The sequence below is a fragment of the Mchenga conophoros genome, linkage group LG10 (assembly GCF_057382185.1).
Source record: "Mchenga conophoros isolate Kocher_MC1m ecotype Shallow Benthic linkage group LG10, M_conophoros_male_GT1.1, whole genome shotgun sequence".
Taxonomy (NCBI): Eukaryota; Metazoa; Chordata; class Actinopteri; order Cichliformes; family Cichlidae; genus Mchenga; species Mchenga conophoros.
In genome coordinates this window covers 4,266,869-4,294,654 of record NC_140535.1, presented here as the reverse complement: position 1 = coordinate 4,294,654, position 27,786 = coordinate 4,266,869, and the positions used below count along the sequence as shown (strand labels likewise).

General features: G+C 42.1%; 1 protein-coding gene across 2 annotated transcripts; it reads left to right on the top strand.

Annotated features, from left to right (window-relative positions):
• On the top strand, positions 1-27,786 carry nova1 (NOVA alternative splicing regulator 1). 2 transcript variants are annotated; one of them, XM_085288259.1, is made up of 4 exons: positions 1-769; positions 7,581-7,724; positions 19,365-19,531; positions 19,904-27,786. In XM_085288259.1, exons 1-4 carry the CDS (start codon positions 589-591, stop codon positions 20,921-20,923), a joined length of 1,512 nt encoding a protein of 503 aa, XP_085144385.1. In that variant the 5' UTR covers positions 1-588; the 3' UTR covers positions 20,924-27,786. The 2 variants fall into 2 exon arrangements, with proteins under 2 accessions (XP_085144385.1, XP_085144387.1); XM_085288261.1 differs by lacking the exon at positions 1-769 and adding an exon at positions 4,688-5,179.

Below are 27,786 nucleotides of genomic sequence, written 5' to 3'. Positions count from 1 at the left end.
AGATGGTGAAAGAAAAAAAAAAAGGAATGCAGCAAATTCACATCAGTCTTAGCTGATCTGGTCCCGTGTCTTTTGGCCGGTCTGTGGCACTGTAGTCCTCTCTGGAGCCCTCAAACTATATTTCTCCCCTCTTGCACTACAAAGGCAACAATAACAACAGCTGCACTCATCGCACTGGACTTAAAACAGAAGTATGGCGTTAAGAGAAGTTAAGAAAGACGTTTTCCACCTCTGCGAAGCTGTTGCACTTGTCTTCTCTCGGAGTGTGGGGTTGCTTTTTTTATTTTAAGGCGCGGGTTGTTTTGCGCGTCAACAATAAGGAGCATGCTGTTGGAGCGACGGAGAGCGCATTAAAAGAGCGCATTTCACTCAATGGAATTCTTATATTTAGCTCCGTGAGGGACCAGCCAGACGAGCAGAGGAAAGAGGAAACCCTGATCCTGGTGTTTATCGTTTTGAGACCGCTTCGAGCCCCCCAAACTTGTCGTTCATATCACGGTGCACGGCTATGTGGTGATGAGGGCGCTGTGAGTGTGTGAGAAAGACGGGGGAATAGCGCAATTTTATCTACAGCTCCGGAGAGGAAAGATGATGATGGCCGGTGGTGGTGGTGGCGGAGCAGCCGTTGACCACAACGGGATATTCACAAATCCAAATCTCCACAGCCTGCAGCAGACCCATATGGACGCCGATAACCCAGACTCCCGCAAACGGCCGCTGGAAACTCCGGCTGAGGAGGCCGGCTGTACCAAACGCACCAACACTGGAGGTAAGAGAAAAGCAATAACCAGCAGCCCATCCACCTCTTCTTCTCCACATTAACTCTGAGCCTTTGTTGTGCGCAACGGCAAAGCACAGCCTTCAGTGTGATACCGAAGCCCCATATGAGCAGTTCTGGGCGGCATGTTGGCTTTAACATGCAGCACCTGTGCACTTGGCACTTTGAGATACTGAGTGTGTTTATGGCTGTTACTTCATACGCTGCATGCTCGAGCAGCCCGACTGAGTGAGCGGCCTCCTCATCTTAGGTCAGCTCAGAATTTGAACTCGGCAACCTTTCTACTCCACATCTGGAGCTTTTGCTGGCAAGTTGTCATTCAGTAGACAGCTGATGATTTGTGTGCACCTTATTTAACATAAAAGTTCTCCGAAGTCTCTGTTCATCAGAGTTTGTGTCTGTTGGAACATTAGGCACGGGTTTCCTGCAGAGGCTATAGACAAATCTGAGGAGGAGTGACAGAAATGTCATCACAGTCTTCAACCGTTACCCTGAATGTGAATCAGTACTGATGCCTGGGCCCTGAGTCATAGGATCTGCAAAGCACTCACCTTTACCTTTGACCAGTACAAATATGACAAGTATGTGAGCCAAACTTTTAGCAGCGCACTGGAAAGGAAGCTGCTCTTTGATCTTGGACACTTTAGTGTTGATTTGTGAGCCTTTTAAAACAAGTGGAGAAACAACAGAGCCTATTATTGTGTTGGTGATTTGTGAGATTGGAGCATCATAATCCTGATTTATGCTGAGTTGGAGTTTTCTGATTTTTTTATTTTCTTTTTTGTGCTTTTAAGGTGAAATGAGCAAAAAAGCCAACAGATGAAACTCATACCACCCTGTAGGGTTTGTGCTCATCAGCACTTGCAGGCCCAATTCCTAGTAAACCCAGGTTATTTATAGGGTGTGCGCTGAGCCAGAACTCAGCATCTGTTTGGAATTGTTTTAGCCTCATGATGTCTGACCTACCACCTTCTAGCTTGCCTCTGTATAATGATAAAAGAACAACTGTAAAACACTAGAACACTAATTGAAAGCATGTAAGTGCTTGAGAAGCAGAGCTGGGTGCTGTAGTCCAGAATCGTGCATGAGAATCTATGCATTAAATTGAAGGCAAACGTCATTTTAAATGGGGGAATGGTGAGGTGCAGGAGAAGGGTACTACAGAAATACTGCAGTGCTATTTGAACAAATTGATCCTGATTTGTTTTTGTGGAGGAGTGTGGAGCGCTCATGCTTTATTATTTGTCAGTAAGATGCTGGAGTGCAGCAGTGAGGATGGTTGATTCCAGCTCCTGTACATCTTATTCCAGCTCGTGATTGTTCTGGTCTGCAACTCACAGGGACCACTTATTCGAGAACTTGTTGTTAATTAGACGTCTGCAGAGAACGAGCAGTTTCTTCACCATATGTCACTGAAATTCTTTTTGTCTTTGTGTCCCTGACAGCCCAGCACTCAGTGATGGCAGCATTATATCCCATTTCCAACAGTACAAGTGCATCTTTGCTGCACTTCACTGAACCCCAGAAATGTAATTTCAGCAAGATACGCAAGGACCATCGAGCTACCAGACAGTATTTTAGAACACATCCAACCACCATATGTCATCCATTAGCACCCCTAAAACCACTGTAGAAAAGAGAAGTCACGCAGCGTTCCTGCTTCTAGGAGAGTTTTCACCATTTAGCTGCGGCACAGAGACATTGCCGCATTGTTCCCATCCTGGTGGTGTGAATTGAAATTTTGAACATTTGGGTAGATTCTAAAAAAAATATATATAAATCACTACACCGACAGCTCAGGTTTTTTAGTGCTGGGTTTTGTATGATGGCATCAGACAGCGTTTTACCAGCCCCACTCTGTGTTCATTTCTGCATCGTATTTTCAGAAAACGCAGCCGCACAATTAATCGTGTGCTGATGAACGTCTAACTCTGAAGAGGCTGTCTTGTTGTCTCAGGGGTGATTCAGATGACTTCCTGAAAGAGATTGTATCAGTGTGGAGAATACCTGATTGCTTTATCAAGGAAAACAAAGTGAAAATCCCATTTGTAATCATTAGCGTCTCATCCCCAAACCTCCTCTTATTTTGAAAAAAACGGTGGACAGATAATTCACATAGCAAATTATAATGAGTGTGCATAAATAAATGTGAAGATTGAAGAACTTTATGAGCTTACTGTAGCATGTCCAGCTTTGAAGAAAAGATGTATGTTTGGTCTGTGGTCAGCGATGAAATGGTGTTTCCCTTTAAAATCTAAAGGATGCGCTGCTATGCATGCTAAAAAGCCCCTGGCAACTTAAGGCTAATTCAATTTACAACCAGTGTAGTAACATTTGCAGTTTAGTTAGCTAACCTGAGTATAGTCAAGCAGCACCTCTATATGGCCGCCTTGCAGCATATACTGCCTTTATACTGAAATCCCAGCAAACGTGTGAACTGTGTTTTATAATAATAAAAGCATCCAAAGCAATAAGGCAGAGTTTAACAGTTTCACTGAAACATAGTCGCGTATCCTTGCTTACCTGAAATGCACATTCAGATGTTTGTAACGGCCTATACAAAACAGCTGTTTCATAAATATCCCCCCTCTGCTTTATGTAACATTTTTTGATGTCACCTCCTGTTTCATCTCATATGATCTGCATGCATCGCATGTAACAATGCAAACCCCCAGCCTTTCTGTTAGCAGTAGGGCTAGACAGCCTGATAATCTTCAATCATGCTTGTAATCACCAAGCCCTTGACTACATCTGATATTGATCATGCTATTCCTACCGAACCGATCATTAACATGACTGGCAGTTACAACAAAGAGAAGGAAGCCGTGCTCTTTCAAAGCCGATCCCCTGGTTGTGCATTAAGAGTTGTGGACACTGAATGAGGAAAAACACTGCTCCTCTTTTATCAGCGTTGCTCTTCTGTCCTTAAAGTGAACATCTTTTATTCGTTCCTCTTTCTAATTACCCACACTCTGAGCCCATGTTGCTGCCAAGCATGTGCCTTCCAAAAAGGTTGTGTGGCTCAGGGATTAGGTATGATCTCGTAATGTTGCTAATGGAAAGGTTGGCAGTGGAATGTGAGCTATTTTTCTTTTTTTAATTTTTTGGTGGGAAGGACACAGGTGCCCTTGCAGAGCGATGTGACGTGAGCGGACTGTGAATTTGCCAGGTGGCAGTTAAAGAGAGAATGAGAGAGCGATAGAAATGAAGACAGAGAAAAGCAGAGAGAGATAGACCATTAGGAGGGAGTGGAGTCTACAGGGGAACTGTGTCTATATACCAGAGCATCTCTCAGTGAATGAGACTGCTAGAATTTTCTGGAAGGCATTCCCTCCAAAGCCAAATGGGCCACGATGCTCAGGTTTGATTTGTGGATGAAAGTCATCAGAAAGCCAGGAAAAAGGCTGCTTTTTTAACAGTTTCCCTGGAAATCACCATAAAATGAACCTGCCACCCTCAGGTCCACACACAGACACTGACATGCTCACGCTGCAGTTTTTACACACATTTACGCTCGCTTGAGATACCTCTCGGTGTAAGATTTATAGTCGTAGTGATTGGCTTCATCACCCCCCTCCACCATTCTGCGGCACTGCCATTTGCAATGGTTGATGAGCCCCTCCGCCCTCTCAAACATGGCCGTCTAAGGGATTGGGGGTGGGGAAAAGGAGAGGAGGAGGGTGGGTGGCGTAAGGCACGCCGTCTCAGATCACTCCTCCTCCACCTCCTTCATCATCTGCTTATGTTCTCCATACACCTCTTCAGCCACTATTGAAGGTCACTCCACATGCTTCTGTGCTCAGCGCTGAAACCCGCTCCCTCCGCCACTTCACCTTTGTCACTTTCCACTAAAAAAAGTGAGTGAATGGACTGCCATACTTTATAGTGCTGCGTCAAAAGAGGCGGAGTAGGGGAGAAAATTCAATTTTTTGGGACCGGCATCAGGGGGTGGGGATATGACGTGCTGGAGGAAGCAGGCTACCCATTGGCCGAGCGAGGCGTCAGTCCTGCGTGCTGCTGCAGACAGACAGGCCACTCGATGAATATGGATGAGAGCAGTGAAAAGGGTGATGCGGCAGGGAAGACCCCCCCCTTCAAACCGATGCAGGCTTGAACAATGCGTGCCGTCTTTCACTGAAAACACCGAGAGCCTGCATTAGCATTTTCTTGGACAATTGAGGCTCTGGCCAGCTGCAAGCATGGCTCGGATGCTGCGGTGAAATCTCTTTTTCTGCACCCACTGATGAATTAGACCTCGGTGAAAAAGGTCGACTGGCCGCATTCCTCAACACTACCATTGCACCTATGCCTAGGCTAATGTTAAGATCCCATTTAGAGATTGTGTCCCGGCATTGATGGCGATCTGACAGAGGACTTGAGAAGCAGCAGATCTCAGAATGGGTAAGCCTCAAACTCTTTTTGTCTGACTTGTTGAATTGATCCATCGTGCTAGACTACATGCAATTTTACACACCGAGAGCTCGTTTGTTCATTATTGCTCATTTGAGTTCCGTCGTCCTTGCTGGCTGTCAGGAGCAGGTTAGTCCATTGAAATGCAGAATGGGTACTTGGAGGGGTAGTGAGAAGGAGGGAGTACGGTCACAAGGCATTTCCTTCTGACCCACCCCCCTCCAGTGACTTAACTAAACACATTTGGCTCAAAGTCCACGTCTCCAAGCCATCCTTCCAGCACTGGAAGCAGGGGTCTGAACTAACACCCCACTGGCTCAGCTTCCCAATGTGCCCCACTGCTCCCGTTCCCTGGCGGATTGCAGCAACAGATTGCCATGTTTACTCTACCACATGACGCCATTAAAACCTGTTACTGTGATCTCAGACACTAGGACAGAATTAATTATTGACTAATGACAGCAAACGTGGTTGTAAGGGCGATGGAGGGAATCTTAGTGGCTTCCTCCCCTGCTGGGTTTACTCTGGCTGAAGATGAGCAGAAAGTTACGCAGTGGGTTTGGGCTTGTCTGTCAACAACAGGTCGTTGGATGTTTAGATCCTGCAATCAGCATCACTCAAATGAATTTCTTTGTGTGGCTACGGTAGCCAATATTCGTGATAGGGTGATGGAGGGCTGAAAAGCTTTACAGCGACCATGTCAGTCATGAATCACGCTTATTTGTTCTCCAAGGTCATTTTATTGTTGCTCATTGTGAGAGAAGCAGGGGTGATTAGAGTGAGTTTTGCAAATCGTCCTTTTGTTCTGAGAAGACCAACGTATTGACCAGCACCACGAGCTGTTCATCACGTTCATATGTGTCATTTCATATTAATGTAGCAGTCCTGTGAATTTGGACAGCTCACACGAGTATGGACAATTAGGTGAAATTAACCATCATGGCATGGCAATCATGTGCATTTGTCAGAGCTGTTGGTTTTGGGTGATGTGCACCACAACAAGCCTGTGTCTGAATGAAACATGAGGGGCATATTAATGCAATAAGAAGAAGTAACGTGTAGGCTGTGAAATCCCTTCATGTCACAGTGCCATGTTTATTCACATCTGATTCTAATGAGGGCATGACTGAGGCAACAGGTTGGTCCACCTCAATCCATCCATCCACCGTGCCGGTCAAGCTCCAACATTCGATACCCTCGGCTTGACACGGGACGCAGCGATGTGGTGACAGACGCCGTGGCTTTGCCGTCAAAAAGCGATCTTGTCTCTGTGCTTGAAAATGCATCAGAAATTTCTTCAGACAAACGTGGACAGTGCCTTTTTACATCTCTGCCCGCTCCAGTGACGTCACCCTTGAGGCAGCTGAAAAAGGATCGAACATGACGTCATTGCATCCAGATCAGCGTGCAAGGCAGATTATGTATCAGTGCTTTGGTATACTAAGTACGCACCTGTATCAAGTGTTTACTATGACGTCATTGGTATAATATCAGTAATTCAGTGGGTAAACCCAGCTGCCACGCATCTATAAATACAGCATATTTGATGCATTGTTGGCAGGTTCTTTTATTACATTTGGGCTCAATATGTGGCTGATTTGCTTTTTACTAGATTACACACTCAATATGATCGGGGCTTTCTTGGAAGGACACTTTGCCCACTTTGGGGTTGATTAATTCTTAATTGCCACTGTAGGAAAATGAAGTTCCCAAGCTAAAAGGCAAACGCGGGTTTGAAATTCTTCGAACTGACGTTCTGTCACTCACTGACTGCTACAAGCAAATGTAAGCCACAGAAGCCCCTTCCAAAATGGAGGAGATTTAGACCATCTTGGCAGTATACCCTTTGAGCAAATCTGTGGGATTGGTTCCCATATGTTCTCCACGCGTCTTCTAATTACAAAGGCTCACTCTGTACTGGCATCCATGAACTGTATGGATAATGAGTTTGTGTTTTTTACAAGATACATTTTCAGATTCAGACTGAACTGCTCCTTCTACTTTCCTGTTGTTCACGTGTGAGAAATGATTAGTAACACTGGGTTTGGCTTTGAATTCAGTCAGAGGTTGCAAAAACTCCTTGAAAATAGATAAATTTAGACCTCTGCAAACTGGAAAGGAGGTCATCATTTACTCTACAAGAAATCTGGGACAGGACACAGAACATGATCTCTGATAGAATGTGAATGTACTGAAAGCTACAAAGACTCAAAAGACAAAATCTACTTCTAGATCTTTCCAGAGTAATACAGGAACTTGGTTATAATTTTTATGTGAAAGCTATTTTTTCTTACTCTAGTCTTTTTTTTATGGTAACAGTTTGGTGTATACAAAAATTGCAGAGATGCTTTATAAGATGTGACCCTTTCCCGTTTTGTGTCTCTCTCCCCAGAGGAGGGTGAGTACTTCCTGAAGGTGCTGATCCCCAGCTATGCAGCCGGCTCTATAATTGGCAAGGGCGGCCAGACCATCGTACAACTGCAGAAAGAGACGGGTGCCACCATTAAGCTGTCCAAATCCAAAGACTTCTACCCAGGTAAGAATGAGCACTCTGTAATTAAGATTGATGATCACAAAGGCTCATATACACGAGTCGTCTGACTCATCACCCGGCCAAAGGAGCGACGTCGTAGTGGAAGACTGATTTTGATATTTCCTCTTCATTTGGCTTTGCAGGAATAATTGCACTACATTTTAATCACGCAGTAATCATGAACTCTTTGAACTTATTATCCTTTTGTCCTTGAGAGACTAAACATGCATGGAGATGTTACAGTGGCAGACAATTCCAGACTTTCTTTGAATTTATAAAATTACTTTTTCACATTTTCCTGCTGACAGCGATGTTGGAAATAAAAACAAGAAATGTGTGCTGGCAGTGACGGGGCTATGACACAGGGCTGAGCGATACGGGGGAAAAAATACATCTCGTTATCTTTAGGACTGAATGGCGATACATGATATGCGTTTGATATATGGTACAAGTGCAAATATGCGTGCTCTGTTAACAACAACAAAAAAGAAATTGTAAAAGTCATTTTTAATACTTTTGTTTTTCCACCAATGCTGCTGCAATTTTTAAGAAACCGTTTTGTAAAATCATTTTCCATATTTCTTCTTGATATTCAAAATCTACCAGGTCACCAGCAGCTCATATGATTAGGGTTTGTTGAATGCTGACTCCTTTCTATAGATAATCTGCTTATTTGAACACCCAAGAGGAAAAAGATTTTAACAAACAACCCGCAGTGCCAAAATGATTTTATAAGACTTTGTTAACGTCTGCAAATATTGGAATATTTACTTATTTAGCATGTGGCAAAAACACAAATCAAACATAACCCTAGCTTGATTGCAGGTGACTTAATGGATGTTTAGAGGATATATTTTTAATTGTCTAAACTGTTTTCACTCAGTCAGGCACGGCTCTGTTTCTTTTAAGTGGGGCTGTATGAGATTCTGGTGCACAGTCAGTGTGTCGATGGCAGGGGCATGGACTCGAACAGGAGCTAAATCTTTGCTACAGATACTGCTTTAGTCTATTAATAGAATCAATAACAGTTTCAGTGTATGTCTAGAAAAGCTTCACAGTTTTACCTACTGTCAGCTGCTTTCCATGAAGAGGTTAAGGTTAGATGCATAAAACATGGGAGTTGATTGTTTGCTGTTGTCTCACCTTGTGTGACTTCGGTGTTTTAAATGGTTCGTTTGTATCCAAATGCATGAAAAACACAAGTCACACCAGCAGCCCCTGTTTTCTGTGAGGTAAGAATAGTTATTTATTCTTCAGCGATGTCCACTGGCTACTAGCTTCTTGTTTTTGTTCACATTAACCCACGGCATCAAACTTTGAGTTATTTCTTATTGTCGGAGCGGCGCTGTGTGTGTGTCCCTGATTGCTACAGGAGAACTTTGTCAGTGAAGTTAAAGCAAAGAGATACTGAAGAGGGCAGTGAGACGAGAGCTTTACTGTAGAAAACGTTTTATGTAATGTAACATAAAATCTCTAATATTGTCCCATACAGGCAGATTTTAAAAGTCTCGGGTGTCCCCAGAATAAAATTCAAATATCAGCCCAACATACTACACAGATGGTCGTTTTTTTTTAGTCTTTTTTTTTAAAATAGCTGTTTCAGTTTCTGTAGACTCAAATTGTACTGGAACAGCTGCTGCACCTGTCCGTTTCAGGAAGATGTCTGTGAATGACAGAGAGGAGCAGACAATAGGAGCAGTGCAGTCGGTTAGTAGACGACATGGCTGCTGATACAATCCTGAATAAAAACTGTCCACGGCTTCTTTCTCTCTGAACGATAACTTAACATGTAAATAGAGCCACATTCTTAGCGCAGTCTTTTTCTTGTATGTGAATAAGTAGCTTGTCAGATAGTGTTACAGTTACAAAAATCCAGATTTTAGCAGTGCAGAGCAGCACGTCTGTGTCTTGAGTGTGTTAGGTTCCGGGCCACATTTGATTCAATATTTCATAGTAGTTAAGAAAAAAAATGTGGCCATGAAAGTAGACTTTGAAAGTAGACTGACGCACATAAAGTACCATCACAGATAGTAACACACACTCACTAGTTCACTATTTGTTGTAAATTGTTCCTTAAACTTTGTACAGGTCAGGGTCTTCCTTCATCATTTCATTTTCCCTAGAGCGCTAACCTGTGTGCATACAGTCAAAGCTAATAATTACATTAAACACGCAAGCCACATTAGACCCATGAATCAACAACGGGATTGTCGTGGTCCACTGGAGACAGGTGTTCAGGTGATGGGAAAACATGAAAGTGTCTACTTATTGGCTATTTTAATTTTCATTACTTTATTTGCTGTCACAGATCCTCAAATCTGGGGGTCAAGCCCCAGATGCCACACATGACTCTGTGGCTTATCTCATGCTATACTTAAAAATGTATCAGAAATCTTTTCATATAAACACGGACAGTATTGCATGTAGGGCCTTTGGGTTTGTGCTACGTAAGTAAAATTTTGCTTTCAGCAGCATCTGGTTGCTTTAACCAGCTAGAATGGCTTCAGGTCCTGGTATAACAAAAACACAAGCCCCCAAAACACTGTAAGTACACCCTACAGTTAAACTGATAGTGATCTTTGTTGATAAAAATTTGCTTTGTTGCATATCTAGCCAATCCCTGTTAGCAGCAGGCTATGATCCTCCACTTTCACTGACCTCAGAAAAAGTAAAGAGTGAGTGGGCAGGACTATGAACGAATTTTAGCTCAGCTGCTATTGGTTACTTAATCTCTTTATAGAAAAAAAGAGAAGATTCTTATTGGCTTGTAACACTGGAAGGTGGTTTGTTGCCAGGGTCCCAGACGAATGCTGACATTAGATGATTTTAAACTTCAGAAATCTTATAACACCATAAAAACTCATTCTCATGACATTTAACCTTTTTAAAATATCGATATCTCGCCCAGCTCTATTATTGCAGGGAACAAAAGTCCCGTTGCTGGGAGGTGAACCAGGTTCAAGAAATGCCAAGCTTTCTCGTATTCAGCGCGGTTACATAGCTAGCAGGTTGCGCATTTATTTGTTATATGTATTTATATCATTGCAATACATCAACTGTCTCACACTTCTGGAAAAATTATGCAGGGCTGCCATCTTGTTCGCCTCCTCTGAAATGCAAGTGCAAATGCTGTGCTGCAGAGGAGATGCATCCAAAGCATTAGCTGTGTTGGAGGGTGTCACTCAGACCAGGAGACGGATGTCCGTGCAGCTCACTGACCCCTATCATACGGAGGTCAAAGCTGAACCATCTTATCCTCCAAACACAAAACGCCTGAGTTGTAGAGGAGTCTGGCTGTTTGTCCTTCATACCTCAGAGGACACTTCAACCTGCTGAAAAATAACAGGTGCTTAGCGTCTTGCTGCTCATTAGGTCCAGATGTTTTCTGTGATATCTGATGCAAGCAAATAATCCCTGTGTAGGAGTGTACTTTTAGTTTAGATGTATTGAAGAGCAAATTACCTCTTTTGATGGGAAATGTAGGTGTGTAGATTTGTGAGAAAGTCTCCAGATGTGTTCACATTGGACTTACAGACAGTTCTCAAATTGCTTTTAGCAGCTGCTACATGCTATCCTCAAATTTTTTTTTGGAAGTTTTGAACACTGAACACTTTGTATTAGGTTATTTGCTTGGTGACAGCAGGATCATCCCAAGGTTCCTTTAATTTAACTACACGGTATCGTTTGAATGTGGCCTGTTCCTTTGGGACCTGGATGTGATATACAGACCCTGTGCACGAGAAAATGCTAACTTCCTGGTTTGAGACCGGATGTGGGGTTGTACATTTCCGGTAGCTTTACTTTGCGGTCAATCGCTACTGCGAAGATATACTCCAAAATCATGTCCAAAACTCGGAAACGGAAAGATCGCGTTAAGTTACAAAGAGCAGAAGGTGGGAACACTCACCACTGTTGTGTCATAAAAAAATCTAATGATCAATTTTGACATTTAAAGAGTTTAGATCGATCAGTTGTTTACATCACTCAACACAAGCAGAACTGCATTACTGCAGCAGAAGACACATCGTCCACATTCAGAAGCACATCTCTGTATAGTGACTGGTCTTATGATTTAAACAGGCAAATGTTCAGCATTCAAACTACAGGTGAAGAATAGTCAAACCAGGTGTTTCCCCGTTATGTCGATATCAGCTAGTCAAGTACACACCTACACAGCATGTTAACAAACCGTGAAAAAAAGCCACACAAAAAATGAACGAATGCTGGTAATGGTTTCTATACATTAGTATGTACGAAGGGTATGTTGTGATTTGCCTTCAAAATTACAGTGGTCCCTCGCTATAACGCGGTTCACCTTTCACCTCGCTGTTTCGCGGATTTTTTAGTGCAAGTTTGCATGCTTATTTTCACGTCACATTGTGTCCTGCGTCCTGATCGCTGCAGACGATCTCCGTGACGTCTCTCCTGTACAGTACAGAATCGCTGCATCAATCGTTAGCAGTGTGACTCTGAAGTGCAGTGCTGTATGTCCACGATGTCCACGAAACGTTTTGCACCGTCAAAAAATAAAGTTGTCTACTTGATTTCACCTATCGCTGGTTATTTTTAGAACACAACACCCGCGATAAACGAGGGACCGCTGTTTACAGATACTGAGAAATATAACATTTGAATCCATTTTCTCTTTTGCTCTGAGGCGCGGGGGAAAAAAATATCGACAAGTCGATGAACATCATTTACAGATATATTGGGTAAATGCCCAAGACATCTATAGAAATGTAAATCGCCGCTTGATTTATTCATTTGCTTAACTTGTTTTGGACCGTAAACAAGGCGCGAATAGGACACCGGAAACAAAGCTCCCCACAGGAGTTTCCGCACCGGAAGTAGCATATGCTAACGTGCACATAGTCTATTGGATGTACTGGACTGCGGCAAAGAATTACTGAACGCTGGTGGAGAGGAGAATGAGGATGTGTTGGGAAATATTTTTCCACCATGTTTCTGTTAACCACGGTGAGAGGATACATGTTTGGAGGGCATGGCTTGAAATTCTCAACAAAGGAGGCCAGCCATTTTGAGGGAATGGATTACAGCTACTACTCAAGCACTGGAACAAATGAAAGGAGTGATATGTATATCCTTATTTCCCGCTTGGTCTCTGGATGTGCTCATAGGCCACCACCTGCTCTGCCCATCCCCCTACTCATCATCGTGTTGAGTGAGAAGAAGAGTTCAGGGAGAGGGAGCTGGCAAGAATTTGATTGGGTGGTTGTTCTGGCCCACACAAGTCAAATTAGGACTGCTACTGTACAACAGTTGAGAGCGCTGCTTTATGAAGTAGCCTGTGGAGACTAAACGATGCTGATTTAATTCTTCTGGATTCCTAAACTTACGTGCCACATCTGTGTGACCTTCAGTGATGAATCTGCTGCATTTTGGGTTAGCGTAGCATGCTAATGCCATTGCACACAGTTCACACCATCGTTGCTCAGCCACCAGCAGACTGAGCTCGCTCACAACGCTCAAAATTGCATCCTAAAGAAACCAGTGCAGCCATTTTCTTTTGCAGTTTTCTCTGTAGTGGTTCTCACCCTCCCCACATCACCCACCCATCAGTGGACAGCTTCAAACTGTGAATTCAGTAGTCTTGGAGGGGATCTGTACAACCGGGCCCTGCTGCGGCCGACTGTGATGGATGACCGGAGATAGTGAAGGGTGTGGATGATGCATGATTGTATGTGAGCGTGGGGACAGCAGGGCAGGCCCAGAAATAGCCTATTTCAATCTCTCTCTGTGGACTTGACCCCTCCCAGCTGCACCCGAGCTTCTCCAGCACGCGCCAAGTTTCCCCTTCCCTCCTCTCCACACACTGTTTTGTTCAGATTTGGTTCCTGGTAGTCAGGAGAGTTCGGGCCAGATACCATGACATAATTCTTTAGCTAAACTTTAGTTTGCGTGCTCACTTTTTAACACATGAATGCTGACTCTTTAATGACCTGCCAGCCTCATCTGAGATGTTCCTTGATTGTATTACTGAAGCCTGTATAAATGCTGTACACTATGCATTAAGCACATATACATCTCTGCTTGCACCTTCTTTTACACACACACACACACACACACACACACACACACACACACACACACACACACACACACACACACACACACAAGCAGCTGCAAAGAGACCCGTGGGAGTTTGGGATTTGAACATAAACTTAGAGCCAGATTTCAACCCTTTACTTTGTGCAGTTGGCCTTCAGCCAGCATCTTAATTTGTACAGCACAGAACAGATGAGGTTGTCGTGACGTCGCTGAAGTATGTTTTTCATTGTCTAATCATAAAGAAATCATGACATCATGCTGGAAACCACCACTATTCCACAGAGTATAAGATGAGGTCTTTTCTTCAAAGAAGAGCAGAAAAAGAAACTGTGTTAAAGTAAACTTTCTGTTTTACTATCTATGTGCATCACATACTCATGCACCCATATGGACAGTGTCACTATAGGTGAGGATTTCAAACTGATTAAAACTGGAACTTTTCCCAGGTTTATGGCTGTGCCTCCAGTGACTCATAATTGTGTGCTATTGTGTCTGTGCTGTTCTACTTTCTGGTGCTAATATGATGCAGAGAGCAAGATGACCTGAGCTGCACGTACAATACAGGATGTATCATTGCATTAAAAAAAACAACACAATCACTGCTGTTCTTGGTGATTGACAAAGGTCAGCTGATTAAAAGGACACCAGTTTTACACTCAGAGGTCAGTTTACTACAGACCCCCACCCCCCTGTTGGGTTTTGTCGAGGGAAAAAGAGCTGTGTGTAAATTTGCACACATGGCTTAATAAACCGTGAATAGAAATTTCCATGCACAGAGTTGCAGTCTGCACACAGATTTACAAATGACGTTGTCCTTCACAGGACTTCTGTGCAAGCCTCAAACTGAAAGGTTGGTTTTGGAATGAAGAGTAAAGTAAATATAATGTTACACCATGAAAGCTGTGAAATGCCCCGTGCAAAACTAATACTAAATGTTATAACTTAGTATTAAACCCAACGAAATAGACATTTTTAATCAATGTCAGTCAGTGCAGCGCTGGTTCCAAACTGGTTCTGTCTTTTGAGTAACACCCTACATTACAGCAGTGGTTTAACAATTAAAAATTATGTAGCACTACAAGCAGCAGTTAAGGTAATGGATGCATACAATCTGCCTCTCTATGTCAACCACTGCAGAATTTATTTTTTGTTGTAGCCCCTCCCATACCCACTAGTCACTGGTTCGAAGCTTGGGCCCTCCAGGTTTTTTGGCACCAGTCTTTTTTTTTTCCTGGGTGGAAGTATGTGGAACTGGCCGTGGATTGGAGACTGGTACAACTGAAGGATCTTGTTATATTGTAAGGTCAGGTATTGCTAGACCTCGACTTGGCTGTAACACACTACCTTTTGTGCTACATTAGCAGTTGGTCTAGTCACTTGTTAGTGACCTTATTTATTTGACAGTACGCTGAAAGGTAATTTCTTTTTGAACCTCCATCTGAGGTTCTGCTACCTGCAAATACTTTATTTCTTAACTTTTGTACTTTTATTTTTTGAGTCATAAATTTCATGTAGCATAAAACTATTATTCTCATTTTCAGCTTGGATTCTATTAGAATAATTTGCATAATGTACAGTTTGAACAAAAAACATGAAAACATTAAACTCTCCCTTTAAGGTAGTGGTTCATAAACAGTGTGGGCACCACTGGTTTGGTGGGGAACTGCTGGAGATATGCAGTAAAACTAAGGCAAATGAATGTGATCTGTTTAGGGAACAAGAGTTTTCTGTTGTTATCTACTAACCTCAATTTCAGTAAAAGACAACTTGATCCTTTTTAAATAATTGAGAAGACATTTTCAGTGTTAGGTGTTTAAAAAAAATGCCACTGCTTTAAGCCAGCTTCCTCCTGATTAGCTTTCCATTGCAAACAAAAGGGTGGGGCAGCAGGTGTGTGGGGTTCCTGTTCTCACAGCTAGTGTTGATATGACCATATTTGGAATAGCTGCTCTTCATGAAATCAGACAGAATCTTTTTCTTACAGAAATCCCATTAGTGCCGACAGTGAGAAAGAGGGACTACTTGTCTCATAGTGTCCTAGAACCCAGTGCATTGGTGTCTAATTTAGTGGCTTATTTTGTTGTGCTGGATGTGTTTACTGTGTTTTTTAAAAGATTGACAGTGGGATTGGCTGAAACTTTTGGTCAGGCAAAAATGGAATATTTGTGGATATCAATGGCGGATTACAAAAAGATCCCCGCATTTAAAATCAGTGTTTACATTTTGGAGAGGCATGCCATGTTGCAACAACATGGCATGAATATATTCAGAATGGAGCTTTCCAACAAAGAATTTTCGGCTCAATTTGTAGTGTGAATAATTACTTGGAAAATCTGCTGATGTGATGACAGTAATTATGGGTGATATTTTTTGTGTGGCAGGCAAAGAGTCTAAATAAATCAGGCAAACGATTTGGACCGGCTAATGCAGATGTGTATTTTCTGTCAACTAGAGAGAAACTTTGAAACTTTCTTACTTTAGGATGGAGATAGAAGACCTAAGTCACTGGTCTCGTGGGGAAAGCTGAAGACTGAGATGTTTGATCTCAGGGGCACTGACACATTTCTCTCTGTTGCTGCCGGTCTTACTCTGTGACTCGAGTGGAGCTTTTCTTACAACACTGTCATCTGATGCACACAATCGAGGATGTGAAAAGGGTGGGGGGGGAAAATTCAGACAGTTTCACATCCTCTGTATAGTGACTCATTAGTGACAAAAGTTATAGTAACACATCATGAGATGTGCTCTTAGCAAAAACAACCGTATTGATACGGGAGCAGAATTGTCAGTCTGTGAAAACCTTTGCAGAAGCAGAGACGTTTAACTGATAACTACTGTAGCAAGCAAAGCAGAAGGACCTCTTCAGCATTTAATGCAGAAACAACAAAGACTCGGGGCAACGTATCTTCTAAGGATGCGTTACATCACTTAAGATGGCCTAGTTTATGGGGCTTTTTCAAGGAATGAGGTTGCTCAGTCTAAAAAATTATAGTAAGTCAGGCTAAGGTGAATTTATTGAAGTCGCAGTTCTGTGTGGGTGTGATTCAATTTTGCAAACAGACTGGTTCCTGGGATTTTGTCCTTGTTGTTCGTATCCTGACTGCATATTAAAGTTCAATTCATACACAAGAATTAATCTTTTTACCATTTCCTCCAGCATACTTGCTATTAATAAACGTGATAGAGAAATGGAAGCAATTAGGCTTAATAGGGAATAACACCCACTGTTCAGTCACAGATTCATTTTCTAATGGCTGGGCTTTTCCCCCAATGCAGCATATATCTAGAAAGTATTGTGTGTTTTATATAATGAATGATATCCATTATCATTATGAAATATTGCTAATAGTGTTCTGTGATACATGTGCTGACATAAGAGTCTGCAGCCAGTGAAGCACTTGCACACACAAGCTGCAGTCTGTCACTTTGTTATTTCATGAAGGACAGGCAGGTGCAGCAAAACACTAAGAGATGCCAAATGAGCTTTTGTTGCCACTGGTGCTAATATACTATAACTGTGTGAAAAAGTATGGTGGGAGTTAAAAGAGTAAGAGTACAATGATTGTGAAATTTAGCTTATTCCTGTTTTTGTGTGTGGAGAACAAAAACAACAAAAATCTTCATTAGACATAAGTAGGGCTGCAGGGTGCAATTTATGTGACGAGTGTGTGCGTTACCGCTAGGTTAACACTGTACTTATTAGCATCTTGAGCTTAATTCTTGCTGTTTTAAACAGAAAGTGTAACATATTCTGATTTTTCTCCACTTACATGAGTGAGCAGGCTTGTTTTAGGTTTAGCTGCTGTTGCTGACAGATGCAGATGGCAGTGAAGTTGTAAAAAGCATCTGCTTATTATAAAACTTTTATTCAACCCAAAATGTTTAAATATACTAGTTTTGATATGTTCAGAATGGAAGCTTAAAGCTTGGAAGATTACATTTGGTGGGATATGATAAATGGAGTTGTACTTGCATAGTGCTTTTCTACTCCAATTGAGCCCTCATATTTTTCTTTACCACTTTTCCCTCCAGTGACACAGTACCTTTATTCTATGCTTAAGTGCTTTGCCTAACTGTCAAACACACATTCATGATCTGTTAGACGTGTCGGGGGAAACTCGGAGTTCAACATGTTGCCCAAGTGTACTTTGACGTGCAGACTGGAGGATCCAAGGATCAAATCACCAATCTTCTGATTAGCAGACAACCTGCTCTACCTTCTGAGCAACAGTCGCCTCATTTGACAGACATGGTAACTTAATGTTTTTAGATATGACTTGTTGGTTGATGAGCTGTGATATGGAAACTGCTGCACACTTTATCTGCCTTTTGGACTTCTGTCAAAATCCAGACACACCTGTGATTTCATTGACATGGTGTCAGTTAGTTTGGAGCTGACTCAAGAGTAGAATTTCAGTCAATCTCTGGATGGGTTAAGTGATTGCCTTTCTCCTGATGAGAATAACACTGTCAACTGTCTGACCAATAAGAATTTAGTTGGATGAGATGATATCAACAATCCAGTCGATTCTGAAACGTAAATTAACTCTGATGTGACGTGGGCTGATATAGGTGGTTGATCGATGTATACACACCTAATAAAATGTAAAAGGACCAGTCTCCAGCCGTTTCATTTATTGTTCTGCTTACATGATGCAATACTGAATGTCTGTTATCAGGAACCCAAAAGAAACAAAGGAAATAAAGTCTAGTGCAGTACATGTGAACTTTTGTCCAATTAGATTTTCTTGATATGCTTGGACTGACCTATTGACTGTCTAAATACATTATTTGACATGTCTGTGGCATGAAGCTGATAACATGTGACATATTTTCACTAAGTATTTCCTAAATTGCTGGAGGACAGATGCAGATATATGTATAAAATATTGAAATTTAATTAAAGATGGAAATGCCAACAATGAGGCTCTTCAGCTGTTCTTATCATTGGTCATGTTGCTTTCATTGTTTACTCAAATGTAATCCGTGTGTCATGCCGGCAAAGGAAATCGAGAGACATTTCAATTTCAGCCAGAAAACAGAAAAGCAGAGCAGGAAGCTTGATACAAAAGGAAGAGTGTTTTAAAAATCGTGCAAGCGAGTATAAAGGACTCACTGTTGCATCACCTGTTTCCATGGCTCAGCCCCTTTACCATGGCAACAGAATGCCGGTTGGGTCATCAATGTGGGTGTAGAAAAAAGTCCAGAGGAAGGACAACTGTGTGTTTAGTCTATTAGAGCTGCAAGGCAAGGACAAGCTGAGTGTTACAGCACTGAAAGTATTACATCATTCAAGAGGAATCCTTCTCCCCCCCCATGGCTTGCTAACCAAGCATGGCTCAGTCTTTCAGCTGTTTCTCTATTGATTGGATAAATGGAGGAAGCGAGCAATAGCTTAGTAATTGGGTGTCTTTGTGATATGTCAAAGAGCAGTCTTCATTGCCAAGACATCTTAACATAAATGTAGATTTTAGTTCAGTCCAAATCCCTTAAATCTGCTTGCCAAGTACCCGCTCAGAGCACGTTAGAGTAACCATTCTGCTGTGTTTGTCCTATCCTGCTCTCTCGTAACAGGAACAACAGAACGAGTCTGTCTGATACAGGGTACGGTCGAAGCCCTCAATGGTGTCCACAACTTCATTGCGGAGAAAGTTCGCGAGATGCCCCAGAGCGCCCAGAAACCAGAACCAGTCAGCATACTGCAGCCACAGACCACAGTCAACCCTGACCGAGTCAAACAGGTGAGATCCTAGGCAGTTAGTGGGGTCATCAGGGTGTGCATTCACTGTGTGATAGTAACACTTCATTTCCACAACACCTCGTTTATTAGTTGTGAGTAATAGTTGTGCTCTGGGCCATGACCCACAGTCTGGTAGGGTCAGGAAAATGTGAGGGTATATGGTTATTTTTACCTCCAGTTTTTCATAGCTAGACAGAGCCGTGTGGCAGCTGCAGCTTAAACCCCTGGGATTAACAAATCGCTGAGTAAAGCGGGGGCTGGTATAGTACTCTGACTCACTGAGAGACATCCCTCTTTCTGTCAGCCATTTGAGGCATGGTATATTCCTCATGTTATCTTTTATTGCTACCAAAGTGTTTCTGTTTCTCTACAGGCTAAATTGATTGTGCCCAATAGCACAGCTGGGCTGATCATTGGCAAGGGTGGAGCCACAGTGAAAGCGGTGATGGAGCAGTCAGGGGCTTGGGTGCAGCTCTCACAGAAACCAGAAGGCATCAACCTGCAGGAGCGAGTAGTAACCATCAGCGGGGAGCCCGAACAGAACCGAAAGGCCGTGGAAATCATAGTGCAGAAAATTCAGGAGGACCCTCAGAGCAGCAGCTGCCTCAACATAAGTTACTCCAATGTTTCAGGCCCAGTTGCCAATTCCAACCCCACTGGCTCCCCCTATGCTAATACAGGCGAAGTGCTGCCCAATGCAGCTGCAGCGGCTGCCACTGCCTCTAGCCTTCTGGGTCAGGCCGGATTGACAGGAATGGGCGCCTTCCCTGCCGCCATGTCCAGCTTATCCGGTAATGATCTGCTGGCCATCACCTCAGCTCTCAACACACTGGCCAGCTACGGCTACAACACTAACACCCTCGGCCTGGGCCTCAACCCAGCAGCTGCTTCAGGGGTCCTTGCTGCAGTAGCAGCTAGTGCTAACCCGGCTGCTGCTGCTGCAGCTAACCTTCTGGCCTCCTATGCTAGCGATGCCTCCAGCAGTGCGGGCCACCCTGCTACAGGTCTCGGTGGGTTTTCCTTGGGGTCTCTAGCAGCTGCTACTGGGGCTTCCAACGGTTACCTAAATGCTTCATCCCCACTGATGGCCTCCTCCCTATTGGCAACAGAGAAGCTGGCAGATGGTGCCAAGGACGTGGTTGAGATTGCTGTGCCCGAGAATCTGGTGGGTGCCATCTTAGGGAAAGGAGGGAAAACGCTGGTAGAGTACCAGGAGCTAACGGGAGCCCGCATCCAGATCTCCAAAAAAGGAGAGTTCATTCCTGGTACTCGGAACCGTAAAGTTACCATAACAGGGTCGCCAGCCGCTACGCAAGCAGCACAGTATCTGATCAGCCAGCGGATCACCTACGAGCAGGGCGTGCGCGCTACCAACCCACAAAAAGTGGGCTAAAAGGAAAAAGAAGAGGAAAGAAGGAAAGGATGAAGACAGAGATAGAAGGGAATTGAGAGAGAGTCATAATGGATAAGGAAGAAAAGAAACGTCCAAATATCTGTTCAATATTTCAGTATCAAATGAGAGAATCACAAAGGAGGAGGTGGGGGAGACAACCAAGATAAGTGTGTGTGATATGTGAATGTGTTTTTAGGACTGACGTCCTGATGTTTTTTAAAAGTTTGTGTCGAGTCCTTTTGATGATGGTGATCAGAGTAAGCTGAACTGGTCCACTGCCAAGCTGCAGATTCAAGGGTGAGGCCAAAGGGTTTCACCCTCCTCCAAAACCTCATAGCTTTTATTTTATTTCTTGTGTTTGGTTTTGTTGGTTTTAATTTCATTGCAAACCTCGGCTCCCGGTGAGTTGAGTGTGTCAGATGAAGTTCCAGCCAGCTAATAGAGCTGTTTTACAAACCTTGCTTGTTGTATACAATGCAGAAGGCATTGTGAACAGGGGTGTGGTTTTATGACACGCACCTGAGGTCATCTCAGTTTATGGGGAAGCAATCTGAGAATAATTTCTAAAAAAAAAAACAAAAAAAACATCTTTGTTGACATATGTTCAATTCTGGCTCATATCATAATTGAAGTTTCTAAATCTGGGTATTTTATATTTTCATCCTTTATTTATTGACATGGTCTCATTCAAACACAAATAGATTATTTAAACCTGTGACTGCAGGTTGATCTGAATGTAAAAACATTATTAGACTATTGCTATTTTTTATTTACAGGGATCAAATATTGTGTTGCAGTGAAAGAAATGTATAACTCAAACCCAGTCTGAACTTCACTGTTGCTGTTCGCAAGTATAGTTCAGGGGTTAAATAATCAATGTGAGAGGATAGAGGAGACACACAGGAATGTATAAATATATTTTACACGAACACACATAGACGATGCTCCCACAAACGCACAAACACTGAAACATAGTTGCATATTCAGTCACAAAACATGCAGAAATATGTCATTTAACCCATTTTTGGTGCTATAGAATTAAGTTGATATCTCCTTTACCATGGAATCAGAATCTCTCTGTGGCGACTAACCTTGCGACTTATTTTAAAAAGAGCTGCTGTCTCGTCCAGCCATTAGTAGCCCATTGGATCTGACGCAGCCTCTCACGTAATGACAAACGATCGATTTCAGGATCAAAGATGAAGAAAGCAATCCAGTCTTAATAATTAAATCCATTCAATGCAAATCTTTTGTTCTACCTTAGACATTTGTAACTCCCTAGATTTAACTGAAAGCTCAGACTACCTTCAAGCAGTGTGTCTAACCAGTTCAGTTCGCAAAAGGAACAAAGCACTACAAAAGCATTTTGATAAGTAAAGCTGTATGAACCAATGTCTGTGAACAAAGAAACTATTGCCTTTACATTAAGGGTACCAAATAGTCAAGAGACATACACTAATGAAAGGGAAGTAAAACGACACTTGAAATAAAAAAAAAAAAAGAGGCTTGGATTCACTTTTTGTGTGAGCCGTCCTTGCCAATTTGCATTAAGACAAAAAAGGGAAAAAAGGATGATTCTGCAGTTCATCCAGGCAGCCTTTTATTGTTCCCAAAACATGTTAACGCTCACTAACCTCAAGTGAAGCACATATTACAACATAAAATGTTTTGGCATTGTTGTCTTTTATGGGCAATTGTTTGTCTGAGGCAGGCAGGCTAATTGTCTTGAGTATTTCCAAGCACTCGAAGATTACCTTGGCTTCCTTCTGTGCTGCTATCCATAGTGTTCATCCTGAGTACACTGGGTCTCTGAAGACTGCACTGTGAGACATTAAGAACACAATGTAAGGTGTGTCTATCCCTGCTTGGGACATAAGTATATTTTAATGTGCACATGTATGTCACATACACAAAAACTACCAATACTGACAGAAGGGATATTGCCACAAGAGCATTTATACTCAAGCATCTTGTGACGTTTCTGTTTACCAATGCACTGCACTTAAATTAGCAGACATTTTTTCCCAACGACAAATTATTCCCATCGCATTTTCTTGCACAGTCCTGTTATGTCCACACCCCCCCACCACCCAGCTCTAAAGGCATCTTTCAATTGTTGTCCCCATCAACCCAAGCTCTATGATCAGCTTTCTGAATACACAGCTGTGAGGGTTGGTGCTGAGTTATGTCCAAGAAAACCAGAACCACACCCATGTTTTGGAAAAATTTAATGAAGAGCCTTTTCATTATCACGAATCATGTTTGAAAGTCAAATGGCTATGAAAGCATTCGAAATAACTCTTTGTGTCTGAACATTGTGCGTGACAACTGCAACAGCTGTGAGCCTTCTTAAATCTTTCCTTTCACTATGTGTCTGGAGGGCTTCGCAGTCATCCATTAATCCAATCTGGCCACCAGTGAATTCACAGCATAGGCTAACCTTTTACTGCCCAAAATTTTAGCATGTAATAAGATACAAGCACAAAACAAGGATATGTTCTATCAATGCAACTGGACTGCTTGACTGCAGAGAGCTGTCCTTCGACGGCTCTCTGATCGATACATCGTGCCAAACGCTATTTCTCTCTGCCCCTCATTAACTTTCCTCTTTCTCTCAACATTTTATTCCCCTGCATGCTGTCGTTTCTCACTGTTCTGAGATTCCTCCTGTGTCCTACTCCCTGTCCGTGCTTCTTCCTATACTGTGCTCTCCCCCTCTTTCTCCTTCCTCCTGTCTTGTCTTCTCATGGGTGGTGTGTTGGATGTGCTGCTGGTGGGCAAGTTATGCACTGTAGGTCATGAGGGTATGAAAATATTTCTGCGGGCCGCAAAGTTCACAAGGCTAACATGCATAGAAAACACCTGCCTCCAAAAACTGTGACACCCACCAAGACCAACCAGCAGCGTCAGCTCAAAGTATCAGATTTCCTCTCTAAGAAGAACAAGCAGACAGGTTTAGATAGTGAACTATGGCCTTTCAAGGGAAGAGGAAGCGTTGTTTTTTTCCCAAAAGAAAGCGAGTCAAGGTCGAATAAATATTCATACACTGGCTGAGCTCAAGTTACAGCCTCCAAAAGAAAGCATAGTACGGACAGAGCGCATAGGTTAGCGAGAATAAGGTGGGAACTCGTTTGTGACCTCAAGCCGAAACAATGACATCCTTTATGCATATCCTCTTATCTGAAAATGACTAGACTTCATTTCTGTGGAATACAATATGTCATGTCATATGATCTATATGTACTTTATTGTAGCTATTCTAGTTTGTAGTCCAAATGCAGTCCAGCGTTGTCGATACAATGTGAAACTATGTTATATTTGTGTGGATGATGAGAGTGCCAACTAAGCCTGATTAAGATTAGCTTCGCGATTTGTTTGTGCATTACGATGACTCATCATCGACCGGTGGTGTCCATATTTCTGTCATTGATGATTTAGTTTGACAGTAAGAAAATGTAAAGAATATTGGAAGCAATATAGTAGCATGTTGTCCTGTTTTGTGTTTTATGTCTGTTGTATGAACCTTTGAAATTACTAAGATTTTGAATGAATAGGTTTACATGTACTTTTTGTAAGTTATGAAAATGCTGCTATTTGATAAGTAAACTATACAAAATATTTTAGTTGAAAAGATGTCTGGTCTGTTGATTAGAAACATGCTCTAAAAGGCTGGAGCATAAAACGAGGTGTATAGAATACTATACAGTATTGGTAAGATAGCAAAAGTAATAATAGACTCCATAGTACAACCTGTGCCAAACTAGACCTCTGCAGCTTCTGAAATTGTAGATGTGCGATCAAATGTTAGATATCAATAACTTGTTTAGAAGTGCTGATCAAGTGCCAATCAAACACTGTCTTTTAAGTTAAGAAAAGATAATCAAATACATGACTTAAGAAAACAAAGGACAAAGAACTTTTTGTGCGTTGTTTTATCCCATAGGTACATAGAGTAAGAGTTAAAGATTGTGATTTTTATGGATCCATGTTGTTTTACACTCCATGCATCCCTTGTGTGTTTGTTTGACCTGTGGCTTAAGTACTGCTGTTTTCTCACAAATGTCTCTATAGGCCAGCATGGACTAAGCATAACATGTTATAAGCATTCATAACATAGCCATTAACAATCAAAAATGTGTTTGTGGAGTTAGGTGTTATCTTTTTGCACGTCTTCTATTGCATGGTATCAAAGTAAATTATGGAGGAAAAAAAAACGTACAAAAGTTTGCGAGGTGTCTCGCAAACGTTCAAAGACATAACGCTGCATGCAGTCAAATGTAAAGCACTTCAGTTTTACTCACCTCATGTTTAGAAAACAAAAAAAAGAAAGTTGTTTTTTTTTATTTTATGTTGTGAGTTGGGAGGGAGCTCATTATTGTCATGTTGGCCCGAAAAAAACAAAACAAAAAAAACCCACACACACGAAAACACATCTGAGATCAAAATTCCTCGTCAGTCGTCTTTGAACGCATCGTTAGATTTTTAGGTACAGTGAGGAGTATTACAAATGTGAAACAAGCAAACGTGAAAATGTTACTCAGTGCATTGGCTCCTTGTGTTTATAGGATATCAGGCATTCGTTTCTTTTACAAACAGGTTGAACCTCACGTCCCATAATCTCTTTATGTCACAGCTTGAAAGCCCAGATCTAATCTATGAATGTAACCATTTCCTGTTTCTTTTATTTTACGTTCTGTCAAATGGTCTTTAATGTAAATTCAGGGCAGGAATGTCAAATACATGTAGAGAATATCTATGTCAATAACAGATTTCAGCTACAGTCAGGTAGGCCTAACATGGCCACAGTCATGAATCAGATATGTTTTAACACAACTTCCGATTCGCTGTCAACATTATCTTGTTTGTTTGGTGTTGCATAAATGCACTTTACTGATCAGTGGGTCATACTGGGTGTGAAATGAAGCAAACCAGTTTAGTCGATTTGATTTGGTTTCCATTCTTTGCTGTTGCTATGATGTGACTTTATTTATTCCCTGATCCTGTCGGGTCTCATGAATGATGGAAAGGGCTGGAGTCTCAGACGAAATCGAAAAGTAGCATCTGTTTCCTCACGCGAAGGCTTCTCCTTCACATTTCCTTCAGCAGAGGTCTGTGTCAATCACTGTGTGCATTGTTTGGCACTAGAATGTGAAACCACAAAGGATCTGTATGCCTTTTTATCCCTCTTTTGCTTTGAAATTCCAAAATCTGAAAGCGGTTTTAACGCATCCAGCACACTGGCATCGAAACACTGGACTGAAGGATGCAAGCTCGAGGTCCGGCTGACACAAAGGCCGGGTCTGAGAGACTTAATCGGCACCAGCAAACACGAAGATTGCCTCTGCCACCTCAACGTAATGAAAATCAGAGGAAACGTTCGAACGGTTAAGGTCTAGTTACGCGAGTGATGTTCCTGTCTCATTCTGTGTTGCAAATCCCCTGTTGTTGCATTGACTGCTTCCCATCCGAGCGCTATCCGAGCTGCGGTATCATTCCAAAAGCTGTGATGTTTGTTTTTGATTTTCAGTCCAAATGTATTCGGGACATCCATCCAGCCCCACGGAGCCCTTTCACAAAGAAGGCTAGGACTGGTTTTAAATGTTACAAACTGGCTAAGGCTGGTCGCTCCTCTCTTTAAACCTCTTCTACTTGAGTCTCACACTCTCAGCCAACACAATATCACAATTTGTTTCATTACACGGAGCACCTGCTACCGTGTCCACCCTTTAAATGGTTTTTAGGTATTTCTGAGCCCTTTCGTCTGAGGAAAATACAGGATTCTTTGCCAACCACACATGAGGCCATTATTGTGTTTGACCCTCTGAACCTCCCATGAACTTTGTTGACCTTTTCCATCCTCGAGAACTCGTATATATGTGTTGGATATTTTACGCCACTTTAACTGTCAAACTCTGCCAGACTGTTCTTTCATTTCCAGTTATTTGGACTACTCTGCGGGGTTGACTGCTTGCTTAAGTGTAAAGCATGCCGTACCTTGCAAACATTTTCATGCCATTGTAAATTTTCTTTCTGGGGTTCGGTTTTAATGTTGTTTAACCTCTGTTCTTTACATCTCAGAAGAAAAAAAATGGACTGACAGCATAAGATCAAATATTCCAACCTAAGCAAAGTGATGTTTTGTTGATTGGGTTCTCTTTGATATTAGCGACGACAGTTCTGTCTTTCATCTGTGACGAGCGCGGAGAATCTGTGAAAGTCCACAGTGTTACCTACTTAAAGGGCTTTCTAGGACAGCATTTAAAGTCCTCTGAATATATTCAGAAAGGAAAATGCCTTCTTGTGCCATTTTAGAAAAAGTGCGAAAGCTTTTTATGGCAAATGTTTGTCAGCAAGAGTGCCAAATAATTCCATACTGAGCCAAAAGGCCGCCAGCCTACATTCTAAATGTGAGATCACTGGAATGGTTCCGTCCCATTTCCACTCCCCTTGAAAAACATCACCCTAATTGTACAATGTTTGAGCTCATGTACCATTATTGTTATGCTGCCAGTCTGTTTTCTGCTTTTGTTAAAGGAACATCTCAGAAGCAGTATATTTTCTAAATGATACACCGTTAATAAAAAGAAAACAGCTACTATGGTGAGGGAATGAGAGGATTTTAAAAGTGTCATTGATTTTATTATTTAGTTAATTTGAACATTATTCATTAATAGATTTAACGGTAATGACTATTTAATGTAACTGTAGTACTGTGTTTGTAAAAGAAAATTCAGTGAGTTGTGTTTTATGACTCGTGGACTACCAGTGAAGTCAGCATTTCAGTGTTAATAATTGAATTGTTTTTTAAAGATTATTTTTGCGACGGCAACAAAGAGTCATTATAAATGTTCATTTTAACATCA

What these genes read in the sequence shown, in the direction of transcription:
- nova1 (XM_085288259.1), top strand. Translation starts at nt 589, where the DNA reads ATGATGATGGCCGGTGGTGGTGGTGGCGGAGCAGCCGTTGACCACAAC. An exon ending in CAAACGCACCAACACTGGAG is followed by an intron (nt 770 to 7,580) that starts GTAAGAGAAAAG and finishes CTCTCTCCCCAG; the next exon opens with AGGAGGGTGAGTACTTCCTG. An exon ending in ACCCTGACCGAGTCAAACAG is followed by an intron (nt 19,532 to 19,903) that starts GTGAGATCCTAG and finishes GTTTCTCTACAG; the next exon opens with GCTAAATTGATTGTGCCCAA.